The 18,042-nt window shown below is 42.8% G+C and overlaps 2 protein-coding genes across 3 annotated transcripts in view; both read left to right on the top strand.

Moving 5' to 3' along the window:
- Positions 1–342: 342 nt before the first annotated feature.
- akap10 (A kinase (PRKA) anchor protein 10) lies at positions 343–15,046 on the top strand. Of its 2 annotated transcripts, none has more exons than XM_062406586.1 (15): positions 343–552; positions 3,012–3,059; positions 3,497–3,673; positions 5,560–6,051; positions 7,048–7,146; positions 7,249–7,333; positions 7,495–7,618; positions 8,615–8,751; positions 9,793–9,937; positions 10,508–10,669; positions 10,902–11,008; positions 12,270–12,352; positions 13,412–13,464; positions 13,641–13,733; positions 13,825–15,046. In XM_062406586.1, the coding sequence occupies exons 1-15, from the start codon at positions 531–533 to the stop codon at positions 13,828–13,830; spliced, it is 1,833 nt and encodes a 610-aa protein (XP_062262570.1). In that variant the 5' UTR covers positions 343–530; the 3' UTR covers positions 13,831–15,046. The 2 variants fall into 2 exon arrangements, with proteins under 2 accessions (XP_062262570.1, XP_062262569.1); XM_062406585.1 differs by having other exon boundaries at positions 10,899–11,008.
- Positions 15,047–16,837: 1,791 nt separating this feature from the next.
- LOC133969150 (LHFPL tetraspan subfamily member 7 protein) overlaps positions 16,838–18,042 on the top strand; it is a 103,956-nt gene continuing 102,751 nt past the window's right edge. Inside the window, exon 1 of the mRNA XM_062405431.1 lies at positions 16,838–17,563. Within this exon, the coding sequence (XP_062261415.1) occupies positions 17,198–17,563 (366 nt within the window). The 5' untranslated portion in view covers positions 16,838–17,197. The remainder of the gene's footprint in view (positions 17,564–18,042) is intronic.

Genomic DNA, 18,042 nt, shown 5'->3' with positions numbered 1-18,042 from the left:
TCAAAAAGTAGAAATTTAATGTAGCATCATATTTAAATTGTGCAGTACTTGAATAAATATACTCGATTACGTTTCATCTCTTGACACCCACTGTCCAAAAGCACAGATTGTGATATTTCAATAAAAGGAAAATTAATAATACCAGTCGAGAACATGTTAATTGAATAAATCCTCACTAAGGTACTGAAATATGAGTGTGTGCAGCCATATTTAATATGAGAGCAGTGTTGGCGGAGGCCTCTGCTCACTTGTTCATTCAGAAACAACGCCCTCTTCTGACAAGAGCAGGTAAACGCATCATTTCCCACAATGCTGCTGCGGCACCAGCCCGGAAGTGGGACGTTTATTGACAACATGGCCGTTGGACTGGTCTCGGATTTGGAGCGAATTGGGATTTGACAGCGGGGCCGCGACCACAAGCCGTTCCCTCGCCGGCAGCGTGCGGGACAGATGCTTTTGAATGAGGGGAGCCGCGGAGAACCGGGTCGGTGTCAGTGAGCCGAGGAAGCGTCCGGAGCGTGAAACCCGTCATGTCGTTTTTCAAGAGGAGAGGTGAGGAACCAGCTCCTCTAAGGGGGGCTGCGACGTCACCGGCGGCTCGCAGCGCACGGAGCCCGGCTTACCGCTCCCAGATTAGTTCGGAGTGATGTGACCGAGGCTTCGGTAGTGCGTGAAGCCGCTGAGGACGCTGGGGTTTCCGGGGAAGCGGGTTTTCCTGCTGCCGCTGCTCTCTGCAGTCATACGGCTAGCTTAAGCCTGGGCTGGCCTCTCTATCCTCCCTGTCACATCCACGCTAGTGCTAGCCTGGGCGGCAGCACATCTGTCAGGGGGAGCTGCCAACTGACAGAACAACTCACTTGCATCGCGGGGACTGCTTAAAATACATTTAAACCCGTTTTAAACACCCTATGAGCAGCATTACCTGCGTTAGCCCGAGCTATGCTATAGCTGTAAGCTAAGGTAGCCTCACCTGAACATTTGCTTACTGCTCCAGTCTGAAAAAGCTCACACTTCCCCGTCGTTTGTAAATAAGGCATCAGCAAGAAAAATACATGTGAGGGCCTTATCGGGAAGCGTCAGCTAGTAAGGGATGTGTCGAAGTGCTCAGCATCATGCACCGATCATTGGATTGAATGAGAGCAGGACCAGCAACATGATCAGGGGGTAATCTTCACTATTTAGGCTACTTAATGATATAATGGCCACTGATTGAAAGTGTTTCATAGAAATGGCTCATTATTGTTTAGCAGCCTCATTCTAAGTCATGGGGTCTGTGCTAAGTTGCTGAAACCCAGTGGAGCTGATGTTGCAGAATGCATAATGATAATATTGTGCTTTCTAGTCTGGATGACCAATCAAAGGGCTTTACAGTACAGTTCTTCCATTCACTAATTCACACGCACATTCAGTGATTTTATGTGTAACACTTCCTCTATCCACCATACACTGCCAGCAGTATGGGGTTCAGTATCTTGGCATTTTAGGGTGTGAGAGGGGGACTGGAATCTATCCGCCAAGGTTGAATGACCTGTTTGACTCCAGAGTCAACCCCCATCTGTTACTCTCACATCCTACTCCAGTAGGTGCAGTGTGATATCTGATCCCTGTAATAATTAATCCAAAGGGGACATTATTACTTTCATGATAATAGGATTTACTGCCTGGCTGTGTGTTAGACTAGAGGCTCATTGAGAGGCAATGAGAGAGTTGAAATAAGAAGCACTCTACACATCACATACATCTCCACTGCCCCAGGTTACTGACCCGCATCTTGCTTTGAGGGCACAGATAGGATAGAAATAAGTGAAGAGACAGTGATTGTGACATGGATTTCAGTTGAACTTTACTTGTGTTTCTTCAGGAAATCCGGCGGAACTTTTTGTTCTTCTAAAAACAGTGAGATTAGTATTTTCCCTCCTTTGAGGCTAGACTTGTGAAAGCAGCTGACACAGCAGGGCCCCAAAAGGAGGAATTATTTGAGAGTGCTCTTGTAATACTCTCAACTGAGATGACACACACAAACACACAAACATACTCACACGACTGACAGGAAGAGAGGTTTTTCTTTGGGAAAGGGTTAGCTGGTAATGAATCCAAAAAAATAGTTTGATTGATGAATGAATTAACTTAGAACAGTGTTTCTTAAAGTTGAGGGCATAGAGCCACTGCATGGGGGGCATGGATGAATATAGATATACCAAAATAGTTTGATTCTGTCACGTGTTGACCTTTACCTCATTAAAACTTAATTTGGCTCCTTTTTTTACAAATTGCTTCCCTTATCATTGTTAATGATAGATAAACTAAATTGTGGAGTTGGGGAGGTTAATACTTTTTGCAACTTCTGAAGGGAGGAATGTGAGAAAAAGTTTGACAACCACTTATTTAGAACAAAGACCGTCAGTGTTTTCATGTACGATGCTTCAGATCTGTGCAGCAGAGGTTGTTGGGCCGTGGTCTATTTAAAAGTCACAGCCCTTTTCTGTGACAGCCTACCATTGCCAGTTTGTCTTTCTGAAAGAGCATCTTCTTACCCTTTCCCTGGCCTCCCTCAGTCCAATTTGTATTGTGTTTGAAATTGATACTCGGCCTGATAGCTTGATCTGAAGATATGAATGGTGAGTCAGTCTGATGAGCCTCCAGGCACAGAGCTTAGGAATAGTGTCACCATGTACAACTTCATTGACAACCACTGAGTTGTAGACGGCTTCAGGTGTATGTTGTCTGACAGACCAGAGCTGAGACCAAGGTCACAAACGCTGACGTCCAGTGTAAAAACATCCTCAGCCTCCCTATTTATCTTCACTGTTGCTTTGTATTATTTTCCTCACTGTCGTTATCTATCTATCTATATAATGTGTAATGTGAGTCTTTCCGGTGACATCACACTAATAACCCCTTTACTTTAACCCTCTATCAATCTCATCTTTGTTCATCTTGCCCTGTATTGTGAATCAAAATGTTGTTTGCTTCTCCCGTTACAATCCTGCTCTCATCTTTCTCCCTCACAGCCAAAAGCAAAGAACCTGAGAAAGTGACTGATGCTAAAGTCAATAGAGGTGAGTTCATAATTACCAGGGTAATAAGGTTATGAAAGTGTTTCACTATGTTGTTGTATTAATAATCCTTTGTTTAAGGACTTATGATATGATTGGGTATTTCATATCAGATATTGTAATGATTATCAGTGAAATGTTTGACTCTTGCCCAGATGTGATACAGATATTTGAACATCTTAGGGGATTAAAACCGCTTTTTGCCTGAAGTTATGTAGTCACAAGGAACAAAATTGAACTATCGAGAGAAACACATGCACTGTTGTCTCCAGCATCCCACATCCTGAGGCCTCTGAGCAGTAACTCTTTAAAAAAAAAACACTAAAAAGACCTTTTCATGAAGTCACACTGATGTTTTTCATCCAGTCCACTCAGAACTTTAACATAGCTGTGCTCTCTTTCTTCCTTTGCCATCCCCCGTCCTCCACTCCCAACTCCAGTCAACCCGGACTCTCCATCGTTAGGACTGAGGAACCATGCGATCCAGGAAGCTGCGGGGCCCAGCCATGTGGCCATCAATGCCATCTCTGCCAACATGGACTCCTTCGCCCGCGGCCGCACCGCCATCCTCAAGAAGCAACCGAGCCACATGGAAGCTGCGCACTTTGGAGATCTGGGTACAGAGACTGAATTTAAATTTTGATTTAGTTAATATGCAAAGGACTAATCAAACATTAGATAATTACACTTAATAACTCTGTAATTATCTCAGTTTCTCTGAGTTTCTGTTATAGATGGAAAATTAGATGTCAGATTCTATTTACCTTATGGGGAATAATTAGGTTTCTTGTAGTAATGTTCACTGACTGAGTGTAACTCTTGCATCACAAACCAACCGTCTTGTGCAAGTGTCAAACAGTCCATTAATCCTGTGTGAGGCACTCGTGTGACGTCTTGCATCAGTTTTTTTTTAATGAGCAGCCAAACAATCCAAAGCGCGTCAATCAGGCTGACATATCCCTTGCAGTCTTCTAATGTGGTTATGTGCTGAAGAAACGGCTCCTCCCTTTTATCAGAAGGGATCTAAAATTAGATTCTGTGCATGGATGCCGGGTGCCATGATGCGCAGTGTGGCTGAAATGTTGAATGACGGCAGTGACAGGAACTGTACGAGCGAGTTGTCCAGAGAATTCCTGGCGTGAGTCAGACCTGAGGTGGAGTAACCTGTGCTGCAGCCCGGACCACATGGTCTGGGTTGAACTCGCTGGGCACAAGTGATAACAAGTTTCAATGTGAGTTTGTAGGCAGCTGTAGCAGTTTAAATATGAGCTGAGGCTAGTGGACTTATCAGTAGATTGGCAGTGAGAACCACATTAATCTCATGGTTTCCATGGTGATGTCCTGATAGTAGTTTATTTTGCACTGGTTGTTTTGAGAGTAGCAGTGCTCAGTATTCAGGCGGCCTTGACTGTAACATCTCAAGGAGGAAGGTGAAAAGCCAACATGAACCACCGTTTTGTTTTCAAAAAGCAAACGCAAAAGCACAAAGCGTCAGCCCACGCTGCAGTCCAACTACAGCTGATGAGCTCTGAATCATAATCTGTTTTGGGTTTGTCGTCTGTGAGCACGCTCCCTTGCTTATTTTGTCTTCTAGGATTGATTTTATGTATGTGTTTGTGCTAGCAGTGCTCCTGGTTGCCGGATGCTATTCAGACATAAAATAATTATTTCAGTTAAACCAAATATTGCAACATCCTTACAGGATTCAGGTTTCTCCCCCAGTGCTCAAATGTTTAGAAACAGTCAACGGCTGACCACCTCATACTCGCACGAGTGACACCACGGTCAGGACACATGATGCTGCTGCTTTGTGGTTCTGAAAAGTTTGTCTGGGTTAAATCATTTGTGAAATTGCATAGTCTAAGGCCACGGGGAGCTAGAAATTCAAATATAAGTATCCCTGTGTTTGAATTCAGCTCACGTCAGCCTTCAGCCTGCACCAAATTTTAAGAAGCTCAACTGAGAAAAATCCACCTTTTATCTTCCATTGCTTGTGCCAGCTCCCATCAATGTGCTGCACATTCTCTCTTCCATCTGTTTGGAAAATTGAAAGCTGTAAATTATTGGAAAGTGTGGTGCTCAGTCTGCAGTTATATTTGACTGTCCATTGTGAATTTAAAGCCAGTGGAAATCTCATGTTAACAGCAATGTATCTTGTTCAATCATCAGTGCTAATATTCAATCTGTAATTATAGATTTGATTAAAATACATGAAATACACAAAATACTAGTATTAAATAGTTTTTCGTTTTATAATTTAAGAGTTATTTTGAATTCAGATCATTCGTATACAAATACTTCAAAGTGATGGCATTTTTTTCTATGCAGTTCTATAAAGCATCAAAGTAAATGCAATATTCCATATCTTTAAATGTGATATATTGTATGACCAGAGATATAGTGTTGACAATATGAATATGCTCCTGAAGTCTACAATGTACATTTCTAAAACACATGTCTTCTAAGTTGATCGCTCAGTTGTGCGTCTGTTTGTTTGTTTCAGGTCATTCCAGTGTGAACTATCAGCCGCAGGAGACCCGCTCTCGACTATCCAAGACGGTGGACCAGGTCCTGCGGGACAATGTGGCGATTCCTCACTATATGCGTTTCATGGAATTGCAGGGCGCAGACCACCTGGTTCGGTTCTGGTTGGAGGCCGAGAGTTTCCGCTCCTCCAGCTGGTCGCGAGTCAGAGCACACAGTCTGAATTCTGTCAAACACAGCTCCTTGGCCGAGCCCGTCCCCGCCTCGCCAGATGGCTCTGAGCTCCCAGCGGCGGCCTCTCACACACCCAATGCCATCTCGCGGGATAGTAGCACCGAACGTCCGACGGTGCCATCGGAGTGGCAGGACTCCCCCAGCACGGAGGCTGGCCTGAGACCAGGCACCCCCCGAGCAGACACACCTAGCGGGCAGGCCTCCTCCAGGACGGGGACTCCCTACAAGGTGCAGTCTAACAGCACCCTGAAGGAGCTGTCTGACAAGCTCATGAAAAGTGAGTCTGCTTTAATTCATCCTTTTTATTATTATAATGTTTACACAAATATTGAATTTCTTACATTCATTCGGGATGTTTTAAATGCAGAAAGTAAAGTTTCACAATATTTCAACAAATAGACCTATATTATACATTTAGTTAACTTGTGTATTTAAATTATCCAAAATTTTTTCAACAATGTTCAAACTTTGTCCATCTCTGCTGGAACCTCTGATGGAAAAACACTCTTTTAACCAGTTAGCCATTTTTTCCTTCCCCTGTTTGTATCGGTCACTCATATTGGATCATTCATTGCTTTTTGCTGCGTAACATGAATTAATCTTTACAAAGTGACCTCATCCATGAACATGATTTGTGCCTGAGACACGTCTGGTCGATTTTCATTGGCCAATGGTGGTCAAGACAACTCCCATAATCCCACGCTGCTCCACAATGTTGTCAAATTAGGTCTTTTGTTAATGTTTGCTTGTGAAACCCTAGTGGCAGAAGTTGCATATTGTACTTTTAATACGACATCAATACAACCACTCAAAGGACACAAAGGAAAAATATAATGAAAGGCAGCTTTCCATCGATTGACTTAAATTAAGATGTTTAAATTGTTGACAGTTTTGAGTAGCTGAAAGTAAAGATACAGTAAATGTGCTTGGATTCACCTGATAATAGAAATATATAATTCCCTTGAAACAGACTTGGTGAATAGATTATGACGCATATAAAAAATGTGTCACTCAAACCTCTGGTAAATGTAATAATTGTGAAGATGAAGTTTGCTGTTCCTTTACTTATTTATATGTTTTGCCCTCCTTTTCTACAATCATTAATTTGTAATTTCTTTGCGCTGAGGGTGATTCTGGACCTTTTGTTAATATCTGTGCTACATTTGGAAGGAAAGTTGCCTATTGCCTGGGGATGGTTGAGAAAAACAGTTTTTCCCTCTTTAAAAGTTTCTGCTCTTCTGGATGATCAGCTGTTTGCCTCTGTGTGTTTCAGGTATAGAGAAAGATGCAGTCACCATCTTCACCAAGTTCATCTCTCCAGACGCCGTGAGGCCCATCCCCGTCACAGAACCCTTCAGAAATGACATAGTCGGTAAGATACCGATGCTGCCAGTAGGAATCCAATCACCACATTTTTAATTGTATGCTGTTGTATTATGTTGTGTAGTATTAATTCGGTCATTCCTCTGTGCAGCTAAGATATGCGGAGAGGATGGCATGGTGGACCCAAACTGCTTCGTTATTGCACAGTCGTTAGTGTTCGCCATCTTGGAGCAACAGTGAGTGTGTGTCTTTTCATTATGCAGAGGAGTTAATACATCACATCTCCTCATCACCATGTCTTGACATTAAAGCGACACTGGTGTTCTTTTGTCATTTTTCCACCTCGACATCCACAGTAGCAGCTGCTCTCATCTTCCACTTGCCCTTTCATTTCCAGGCACTTTTGTGAATTCCTGCGGAGCCATCATTTCTGTAAATACCAGATTGAAGTGTTGACAAGTGGCTCTGTGTTCCTGGCTGACATCTTGTTTTGTGAGTCTGCGCTCTTCTACTTCTCTGAGGTGAGTGAGCTCAGTGGCTCTCAGAACATTATTAATTGCATTCCGGTATTTATCATCACAAAAACATATCCACACTTATTGTTTGAAGAGCGTGTTGATAATATGTGCACTTGGGGGAGAATATTCTATTCAGCTATTTCCAGCCATACTGGAACTCTCAATGTCTCCCTAAGTGGACTGTAGTTTAGGCTTCACCAGCTGTGTTGATACAAAAAAAAAGTTTTCACTGGGTGAAAAAATACTGCTGCAATGCACTTCGTAATAAGCACAATTATCCGGGTGAGTTACTAAACATCTGCTACCATCAGGCATTTATTTAAATTTACGTTGTAGCAGAAAGGCTTTAGGAATACAGATTATGATTCAGATCATGGTCTTTTGTGTGAAGCACATTTACCTCGTTTAGACAAGTGGCATACAAATAAAGTTATTGTTGTTATTATTATTATCATTATTGTTAATAAAATGATTAAACAGGTGAACTTTCAGGGTTCTATGGAGTCCAGCAGCTGGTCTTTACTTGCTGCGGCTCAATTACTGCAAGTTACTTTTACAGTTTCAAAAAGAAGCATTACCACAGTCCAGGCAAACAGCCCCTTGCAAACAGATTATAGAATGGGCACTGCACTAGTTTATAAACAAAGAGCAACAAAGTCAGCATGGGGAGGAGGTCTTGGTTGAAAGGGTCCAGCACAGGGTTCAACCCCTGTATTATATCAGAAGATGATAATGATTTGTTTTGAGACTGAATTTACCCAAATATCCTCATTGCTTTCCTATATTCCATTTTCAGTCATAGTTTAGGCAACAAAACTACTTGGTTAGGTTTAAGAAAATATCAAATATGCTGTTCAGTGTGGAAACGTTGTGGTCTTCTGTGGATCAGGAAGACCATGTCCAACCATCTAAAAATAAAGTGTCAAATTTAATTAAGAAACACTGACATCTTAAAAACACGCTGGCTGTGTATTTGCTCCTCGCTCTCATCCCCTGTAGTACATGGAAAAGGAGGAGGCGATGAATGTTCTGCAGTTCTGGCTGGCAGCAGACAACTTCCAGAACCAACTAGCAGATAAAAAGGGCCAGTATGACGGCCAGGAGGCGCAGAATGACGCCATGATCCTCTACGACAAGTAGGTGTTCCATCAGCTGCTCCTGTTTCATTAAACCGTTGCTGATGCTTTTACACTCATTCTGTCACTGCCATTTAGAAAGACTTTATGAAAATTGTTAATTAATTCGTCTTCTGTTGTCTCTTGTGAAAAAAAACAACAACTTGGCAATTCACTAATTAGCTCCTATCCTGCTTTGGCAGCAGAGAAAAGTTTTGCACCAATTTTAACTTTATAATGTGCATTAAGTATTTATAATAGTTCATTACATTTTAAGCGAAAGGCCTTGTAAAACTCCACATTCTCCATACTTAAATATCTGTTCATCACTTTTAGTGTTTCACATCTGCTGCTTCCATTCTGATTGTGTAATTGACATTTTGCTCACGTATGCTGTTATCGAGGCTCAATGGTCCCACGGGTATCACTCTTTTATCTCTGATCATATTCTGTATGTTTGAATCACCTGAATGCACCTATAATACTAGCCTGGTACCAGGTAACACGAAGGAAGGCAGACTTAGTTGAACTTGCTTTATTTTATTTTCTTGCATGTGGATAATATTTGTCTCCAGTATTTTATATATTAATCATATTGTAATCAGAAGGTGAAGGTCATTTTCTTAACTCAGCTTAATTAACTGATGATTGATGCCCAGTCTTTAATTGGATGATTCGTCTACAGCCTTTAGAAATCGTATTAATGTGTTATTCTGTCTACTGAAGCTTAGTATAGGACACACACTATCTATAATAATACAGAACAGATGACAAAGCACACACATAATTCTTTCTCCTCTTATTTCTTAATTGCGATCCCTGAGGCTTTACTTTGGCCTTTGTTTCATTAATAACGTGATTCAGAAATGCACTCAAGCAACCGACTGACCTGCTTCTCCAGCATCAAAGTTTTCCAGCGCCACACAACACCCTCTGTCCTTTATATGGAATGAATGAATATGAATCACATTTTAAGATATTGCTTTTTGAAGCCTCTTTAAAATGTAATTGTGATTTTGGCAGTGATTTCGAATCGTAATCATCGCTCTGTTGCCTCTTCAGGTATTTCTCACTCCAAGCCACAAACCCTCTGGGCTTCGGCGACTCTGTGCGGATGGAGATAGAGTCGAATATCTGCCGAGAGGGAGGGCCGCTCCCCGACTGTTTCACCACTCCACTCCGACAGGCCTGGACCACAATGGAGAAGGTCAGATTCTCCGATAGAGACCAGACAAAGGCTTTTTAACAGTTACCATGGGACCTCTTTTGTACTCCTTTTTAAGATACAACGAATTATGCAGCTATGTTAACATCAACACAGTATAACACAGATATATGAAGCTTTCAATTAAGATTTTTCGCCATTTAAAGCATGAAACATTCTCAAACTCTTGAATGAAAACGTAGTAGTATTGATCTAGCCTAAGAGAATATCTTCGACTCCAGGGTTATTCTCTCCCAGGTTACTTTACCTTATCTTCACCTGTGTACGTGTAAATAATTCTTGGACTCCGACATTCCTTCATATCTGTCGTGTTTGACAAATTTGAATCAATATAAGCCTAAGAAGTCTTAAATTGAACGCTGCAGAAACCTTAAAATAGGATCCTAAAGCTTTTTATTTTAAGTCACTGACAAATGCACCTGTGTTGCAATAATGAAACAAAAGCTCAACAGTGTTGTTAGAACATAAAGGTCAGTAACACACCCTTGTAACTTTTAACCAAGGAAGCTCCTCATTTTCTAACAGAGTTCACCCTGTTTTGAATTTGCTCAGGTCTACATGCCAGGCTTCCTGTCCTGCAACCTTTACTACAAATACCTGAGTGACCTCATCAACTCGGTGCGGGCGGATGAGTTTGTGAATGTCAGCGCCCCCGGTCAGAGCGGGCTCGCGGACAACAACCGCTCGGGTTCAAATGTCAACGAGGCCTCACAGGTGACCCTTTCCTAAACTTTCACCCACATCTTCAACCCCTGAGGGGATGTTCCCCTGTCTGCTGACATTTAGACCTGCTCCACCTCATTACATGAATGATGAAGATATTTTTTTTGTTAATACCAAAGGGTCATGATCAATCATGTGGTTTAGTTGTCTTCTGAGGAGGAAAAAAAGGAAGTCACCTGAAACGTAGCTTAACGTTCTCTTCATGGTGTCTTCCCTACAGCAGGGAGCCAAAAGGGCAGCGATAAAAATCCTTAAAAACTTCGATGAGGCGATCACCGTGGACATCGCCAGCCTGGACCCAGAATCCTTGTACCAGCGGCCGTATGCTGGGTGAGCTTTGTGTGTCCAATGTCTCTTTCCTGTCACGTGGGTGAATACAAGTCATCAGAAGAATAGAGATCAAGCCAATCCCCCTTTAAAACGCTGCACCCACTTGGGATCATGTAGTGGGGAAATGAACGAGAGCCATTCAGACCTGGTATTAGCATCAGTCCTGAGACTTCTGATCACAAGTGGATAGAGCTAAGTATGTTTTTAACACCTTGTATTAAATATGTCTCCTGTCACCATTATTGATTGCATCTCACTTCCCTCACCTTTATGCAAATAAACACAAAGAGAGTTAGGCTGCTTTTACCCAGTTTGAGTTTATAGATGACTGTGTCTGTATCGCTGTGAGAGGGAGAGAAAGAGACAGAGGGTGAGAGCGAGCCGAGTCAGGAGCGACTAAAAGAATAAATGTGCGCAGCTGTGAAGAAAGATTCGACCAATTTAAGAAAAGTGTCAATCTGTATGTAGTGATCATTGTTGATGTTGTGACCTCAATGATTGAGTAGCATAAAAATGCTGTTTAACCTGTCGTGGGCCAGAGACGTCAGCTGAGTGGGAGGGCCTTCATTATGTGGCTCAGGACGCAATTGCATTAGAACACAGCAAAAAAAGGTGTTGGTTGTGTTCAAACCTGAAATTAGAGCTGACCACTTGTGATCGGATCACCCAAGGCGGATGTGTATACCAGGTCTGAGAGCCAGTGGCAGTCTGAACGATCAGAAATCAATCCAAAACCTCTGGTTTGCTTTTATAAAGAGGTCAGCTCAAAGGAGAAAACCTCATGTGATTTGTGTCTGATTGGTTAAAATATTAGAAAACACTGATTTGGTATTTTAAATCACATCCCCAAAATGTACTTTTAACAGATTTAACGTGGTCTTATTTATCTTAAATTCGCTATCCCCCCCCCATATTAGTTTTTGTTTGCCTTTTCTTTTATGTTCCTCCTCTTTATGACTTGAGATTGCTCTCACTGCCGTTTCAATTCAATGCTTGTATCCATCTGGTTTTTATTGACTCTGCCGCAAAGTGTTTTATGAGTGTGCTTGGAAAAATCCTCTACAAATATAACTCAAGAGAATAATCTTGTTGAAAGCTGGGGTCCCTTTTGACTACCCCTGCCTCCATTGAAACTGCAGTGATGGAATGGATACACATTAACAGTTGTGTTTGAATGCTGCTGCGTGTGCCTGAGGCTCAGCTTTGTCCCATTAGCTCTGTGTGCTGTCTTCACCCGTCTCCTCTCCTCTTGTCTGCTCAGGAAGATGACGTTCGGGAAGGTGAATGAGCTGGGCCAGTTTATCAGGGAGGCAGAGCCCGAGCCGGATGTGAAGAAATCCAAAGGCACGATACAATGAGACTCCTTTCTCTCTCTCTCTCTCTCTCTCTCTCTCTCTCTCTCTCTCTCTCTCTCTCTCTCTCTCTCTCTCTCTCTCTCTCTCTCTCTCTCTCTCTCTCTCTCTCTCTCTCTCTCTCTCCTCTACCTTCATCCATATCAATATTCTCTCTGTGTATCTACGCCCTCACTCTGTCATATTTTATCTGGTTCCTCCATTCAATGAAAAGCACCTACTCTGTGCCCATGAATATAAACCTCCTCTAGTGGCTGCGTCTATTCTCCTTACAGCGTATTGTCTTCTGAAATATTTAAATATATTCCCTCTGAGGAAAATCACTCAGAGGCTGTGAAACTCAGTGGCCAATATTTTGGGGCTTCCGGTGTAAACAGCGAGGATCTGAGCCAGGACTCCACCATCCGTACTGTCTACTGTCCAACTGGTTTCTGTTATCACACTCACACTAACGCATCGAACGTTTGTCCTCACATAACACAAACAGTGATGATTTTTGGAAATGTTTTAGGTCCATATGGCTTTTCTCTAATCTCTATAATCAGCTATCTGCATTTGAAACCAGATAAGTTAGCAAACAGATGCATTTTGTCAGTGTTGTCCCTCCTCTTTTGCTCCTCAAATGTGATTGGTTAAACAACAAACTGAAACCGGAAAGCTTCCCCTTTGAAAATCTTGTCCCTGCATATTCACGCACAGAATCTGTTAGTACAGATTATTCTTCTTACACAAAGAGTTAACCTCATCCTCAAAATGTTTACGTTATTCACTTAATGCAAAATATTATAAATCCCCCTCTTATTACATCTATTATTTTGTTCAGTTAAGGGACTGGACTTGGTCTCAATGGAATAAGCAGCTACAACCTTACATGCCCCTAGTCATAACCCCCACTTACTATCCCGGATCCCCATTTTTATTGTATTTATCTTTTATTGTCCTCTTTTGACTCCTTTATGTACATCAACATTTTTTTTTAAATTTTGTTTATCAAAGAGAAGAAAAGGCACTAATATGTAAAATTCCTTCCTTCCCTCTGCCTCTCATTTAGGCTCCATATTCTCTCAAGCCATGAAGAAAATGGTCCAAGGCAACTCCGATGAGGTGAGGCAGCAAAATGTAAAATAATCATAAATGATTCAGTGTTCTGAGGCGCGGAGCGAGCCTCTCAAGGGCATTGCATTCAGATTGGCCCGTGTGACGTCACTCCATGACTTATGATTTATTGAGGAATATAGATAAAAGTCTGTGTTGAATCAAAGATTGTATTGTGACTCAAGGCCCAGGAAGAGATGGCGTGGCAGATCGCCAAGATGATCGTCAACGACGTCGTCCACCAGTCAAACCACGACAGCCCCGGCAAGTCCACCAAGGTACAGCCCCTCGCCCAGTATTCCTGCTCCCGTGCACCGGTGACCGCAGCTCTTCTCTAAGTCTCTTATGTTTCATTTTGTCTGTCTGCAGTTATGACCTGCTATGAAACCAAAGGAACGTCACTCCCTGCGGACACCGGCCAGACAGTGACAAAGTGGCTCTAGGTTCACCCTGCAACAAACTGCATTACTCTGAGAGCGAACAAGGCTTTTCTATCACCTCCCTGACCACGTCTCTGTGCGTGCATGTGTGTGTGTGTGTGTGTGTGTATGTGTGTGTGTGGATGTGGGTGAGTGTGTGGTTGTGAGCTCAGTTGTGTGAATGTTCAGGCATGGGCTAGTGGACAACTTGAAGTAGATAATTGTTTGAAGCCTCCAACTCCATACCACTATAAAGGGTCATGTGTAGTGAACAGTAAAAGCAGCGCAGAGAGCTTGCGTCTGATTGGAGGATTTGGCTCCTCAGGATTGGAACCTCCACCATGAAGCTGGAGGAGAAGAAGCAGCAGCAGCAGCGTTATCGTTTGGACTGTCGCTGTGCGGCTGCAGCCATAGCGTTTGTACAATGTCTCATCTCGGACCTATGGAGGACGTGTCAAAGACTGAATGACCCACACTCCCTGGTGACACGCCCACCCCCACCTTTTAGAAGCATTCCTTGTTTTTAGATGAAAACCTTGTGTAAGGCTCAGCTAGTGAAGAAGGAAAATCACCGGTTTGGAGCAATGTACAGTTTTGTCTTTTGCATTTGCTTCCCCTCAGCCTGCCTGGAGTAGTTCTGTTTGCTGCTCCCTCACATGGGCTGTCCTTACCTTGGCTGTTAACTGTTCGTACTGTAGAACATGTGGAACTGTGACAACGAAACACGAGAGGATCTGATACAGTTCTTGGACTTCCTATGTTAACCTCCTGGCACCTTCATAGAGTGTAGAAGAAGAAGAAGAAATACTCCATAATGTACTTAAAATGCTCCGGTTGTGTTGGAAAACTCCAAACTAATGTTCTAAATGTTTTTACATTTTCTGGTTTACCCCATATATCAACGTTAGTCCTTTTTTATGATGATCGCAGCTTTTTTTTTTCTTGCATCAGTAAAACAAACATCCGTGATAACCAGACCAACTGGAACGTGTGCTCAGTTAATTCAACTTTTTTATTTTGTTTTTTAATTTCTTTTGAGCCTTACCAAGATATGGAACCAGAAAAGACTCTTGGTACTATGTACCACTAATGTTTTCTGACATGTACATGTACGTAATCTATAATATATTTAAAATTGTGTTTGATTTAAATACAGATATTATGAAACATTCCGTCTGTCCTCATTTTTGTTTGTACGGTATTGTATTATCAGCCCACTGCAGGCCAGGGTTATGTGGACACAGAAGGTTGATGGTGTTAATAGGCTGATGTTGTTTAAAAAAAAAATAATAACGTTCAAAAAAGTATTGTAGTTGAAAATGTGGTTAGACTGGAACGCTCAGTTAAATAGGAGGACTCGTATTGACTCTGGCCATGAGGGGGCGACATTTGCTGTGCTGCTATGGTTCACCAGCGGAAGGACCTTGGTGACTCAGTATATTGTTTCTCAGTTCACTTTCAGTCAGCTCGTCTCACGCAGGCTCAGCAACATCCACCAACTGTAAGATACAACTCATCTCCAAGGGCTGTACGTCACCATGGTTACACTTTAGTTCTATGCAGCGTCAACAGTCGATTCATTCCTGTTTTTAAGGATCTGACTGTTGACGTCATGTCCTGCTATTTATTAGTTATTGACAGTTTAGTGCTGTTTATCATGCGCTTGATTAGAACACTAGCATTTCTCCCGATCTCTGAATTCAACAGACGGTGACTTTGTTGGATGTATTTAACATGTACAGTTATACCTACTGTTAATGAATTACTGATAAATATTATACAACATTAATCATCTACATTTCTATAACTTTCACCACATGTTGCTTATTCTTCATTTCAGACGTGCAGAGGCAACGCCCCCCCCGCCCCCCCACACACGAACCAGCCCCTGTTCTGAGCTCTGATTGGGTTAGAGATGATGCTACTACCTGTCAGCAACAGTTGATACACGACTGATATGAACTTTTACAGTTTATTCCCGATGCTCAGGAGTATTAATTTATTGATTCATTTATTTATTGAGATTATTTACACTGAGATTAAAGTTGTTGAATTAATCATCTCAAATACTGTTTTTATTTTAATGGAGTGATTTCTCGATCGCTCCATGAAAGCTCGTGAGCAGCGTTACATGCACGTGGGAAGATACCTGCTGTCAGATTCCTGCTCTGTCAAGTTGAAAAGACAATGTGCAGAACACCGGAAACGCATTGTTGCCTTCAGAATAAAAGTAATTTTAAACGAGGGGGAAGGATGTCTTGACACAAGTATATCTGTTGCTGATTGAGTGAATGTAGTTGTGCATCCATCTCCATGTTTTACTGTGACCAGGACATGTTGGTTTTATGACATTTGTCCAATCTTTTAAATAAAGGTCCAGCATCAAAAACATTGGATCCTACATTTCCCACACACAGTATGTCTTTGTTGGTTTGCTTGTAAGATTACGCTAAATTACCTGACGGGTAACCATGAAGCTTGGTGGAGGGATGTAATATGTACTGGGGAGGAACCCAATAAACCTAGATATGGATCTGGATCAGAGGGCTGATCCAGGATTTCTTAAATCACTTTATTTAACATTGAGAGATGGGAGAGATTCGTGGAACTTGATGAAAAAATGTTGGCATGTTTAGGGGTTTAATTTGAATGTGTGTGCGATTTGGTGCAGCTTAATTTAACTTTAGGGGCCTGTTGGAGGAGTTTTGTCACAGTTCTCCAGAGACACACAAAGCTTTATTGCCTGTTTTCACAGGCTGAGACTGAGATGTAGTCATTTATATGTACAAAATATTGATTGTCCCTGGAGTTAGAATTATTTAAAGTCCCCCACCGGCTGGTTTACTTTGAAAAGCAGAGCCGGAAACTCTCTTTTAGCCAATAGCAACTTGACGTTGTCCAGACAGCGTTACGCACAGTGCGCTGCTGTCCGTGTGCATGTGGCGTGAGACTGTGGAGAGAAGCAGAGGAGAGTCCAGTGGTGCAGGTGCCTGTGTGTCCACATGTGACTGCTGCTCCAGCTGTGTGCTGCTTCTCCAGCTGCGCTGCTGCTCCAGCTGCGCGCACACTTCAGGGTGTGACAGGAACACGCAGCCTGTCAGTCAGCTCTGTGCGCGCTGCTTTCCGGATGACTTGACTCCTCTCGCTGATGTGTCTCTGGATGTTTTCTACCCTCAGTGGTTTGTTTGTGTTCTGAGCCAGATGTTCTGGAGGCTGCGGCTGCGGACATCCAGCGGTTTCCCTTCTTCTAGTCTCTGTGCCGATGCAGCTGCTGGTCGGGGGCGCTGAAGTTGAAGTCCCGCTCCTGAAGGCGTGAACTCCAAATGCATTCGCTCCTGGGCCGGGAGAAGAAAGAAGAAGAAGCCGGGTTCGGGATCGATCGGTCGGGTCTGTCTCCGGGCTTTGCGCCCCACGCCGCCACCATGTTCAGCTGCGTGGGCTGCTTCTGGGTGCTCCTCTCCTCCGCTCTGGTCGCCGTGTGCAGCTTCAGCTTCATATCTCCTGCGTGGATTGTCAAGGACCAGCTGAGGAACAGCCTCCACCACCACCAGCAGCCCCAGCACCACAGCAAGGACTCCGTGAGCTTCGGCTTGTTGTGGCACTGCTCCGAGTCCCTGGATCACATGTACCGGTGCTACACCTTCGGGGGACTGGGCAAATTCGCAGAGATCCCCTCCAGCTCCTGGCAGGTAGGGTTCCCCGTACACAAACACACGCGCACACACAAACACACACACACACACGTCTGTCACATGCCGGTGGAGCCTATAGAGTGGGCAGGGCAGGGGCCACTCAGTGTGGCTCCATGGGCTCCAGGACTGAATGAGTGATCAGCAGAAATGCGCAAAACTGAGCAAATCAACGTCATCACATCCAATTCAATTGAACATTACAAATGAAGAAGATTAGAGCTGATTCAAATTCAATTTTACGAGACATTTATCTCCTCAATCTTCTACCTGTAAAATGTACATGACTTTTTACAGTGAATAAAAAATAGATTTATTTCTTTATCATATTTCATACTCGGACTGAGATTCAAGGTGATGCAGGGACATTAAAAACAGCACAGAAACAACAGTATTCTTTTAAGATACGTAGTTCATTATTTTTTTCACAGATGACAATATATCCACAATCATCAAAAACCTGTTAACAGACCAAAAAA

The sequence above is a fragment of the Platichthys flesus genome, chromosome 15 (genome assembly GCF_949316205.1).
Source record: "Platichthys flesus chromosome 15, fPlaFle2.1, whole genome shotgun sequence".
Lineage (NCBI taxonomy): Eukaryota > Metazoa > Chordata > Actinopteri > Pleuronectiformes > Pleuronectidae > Platichthys > Platichthys flesus.
Note: the sequence above shows the minus strand (reverse complement) of the source record. Positions and strands in the feature narration are given on the sequence as shown.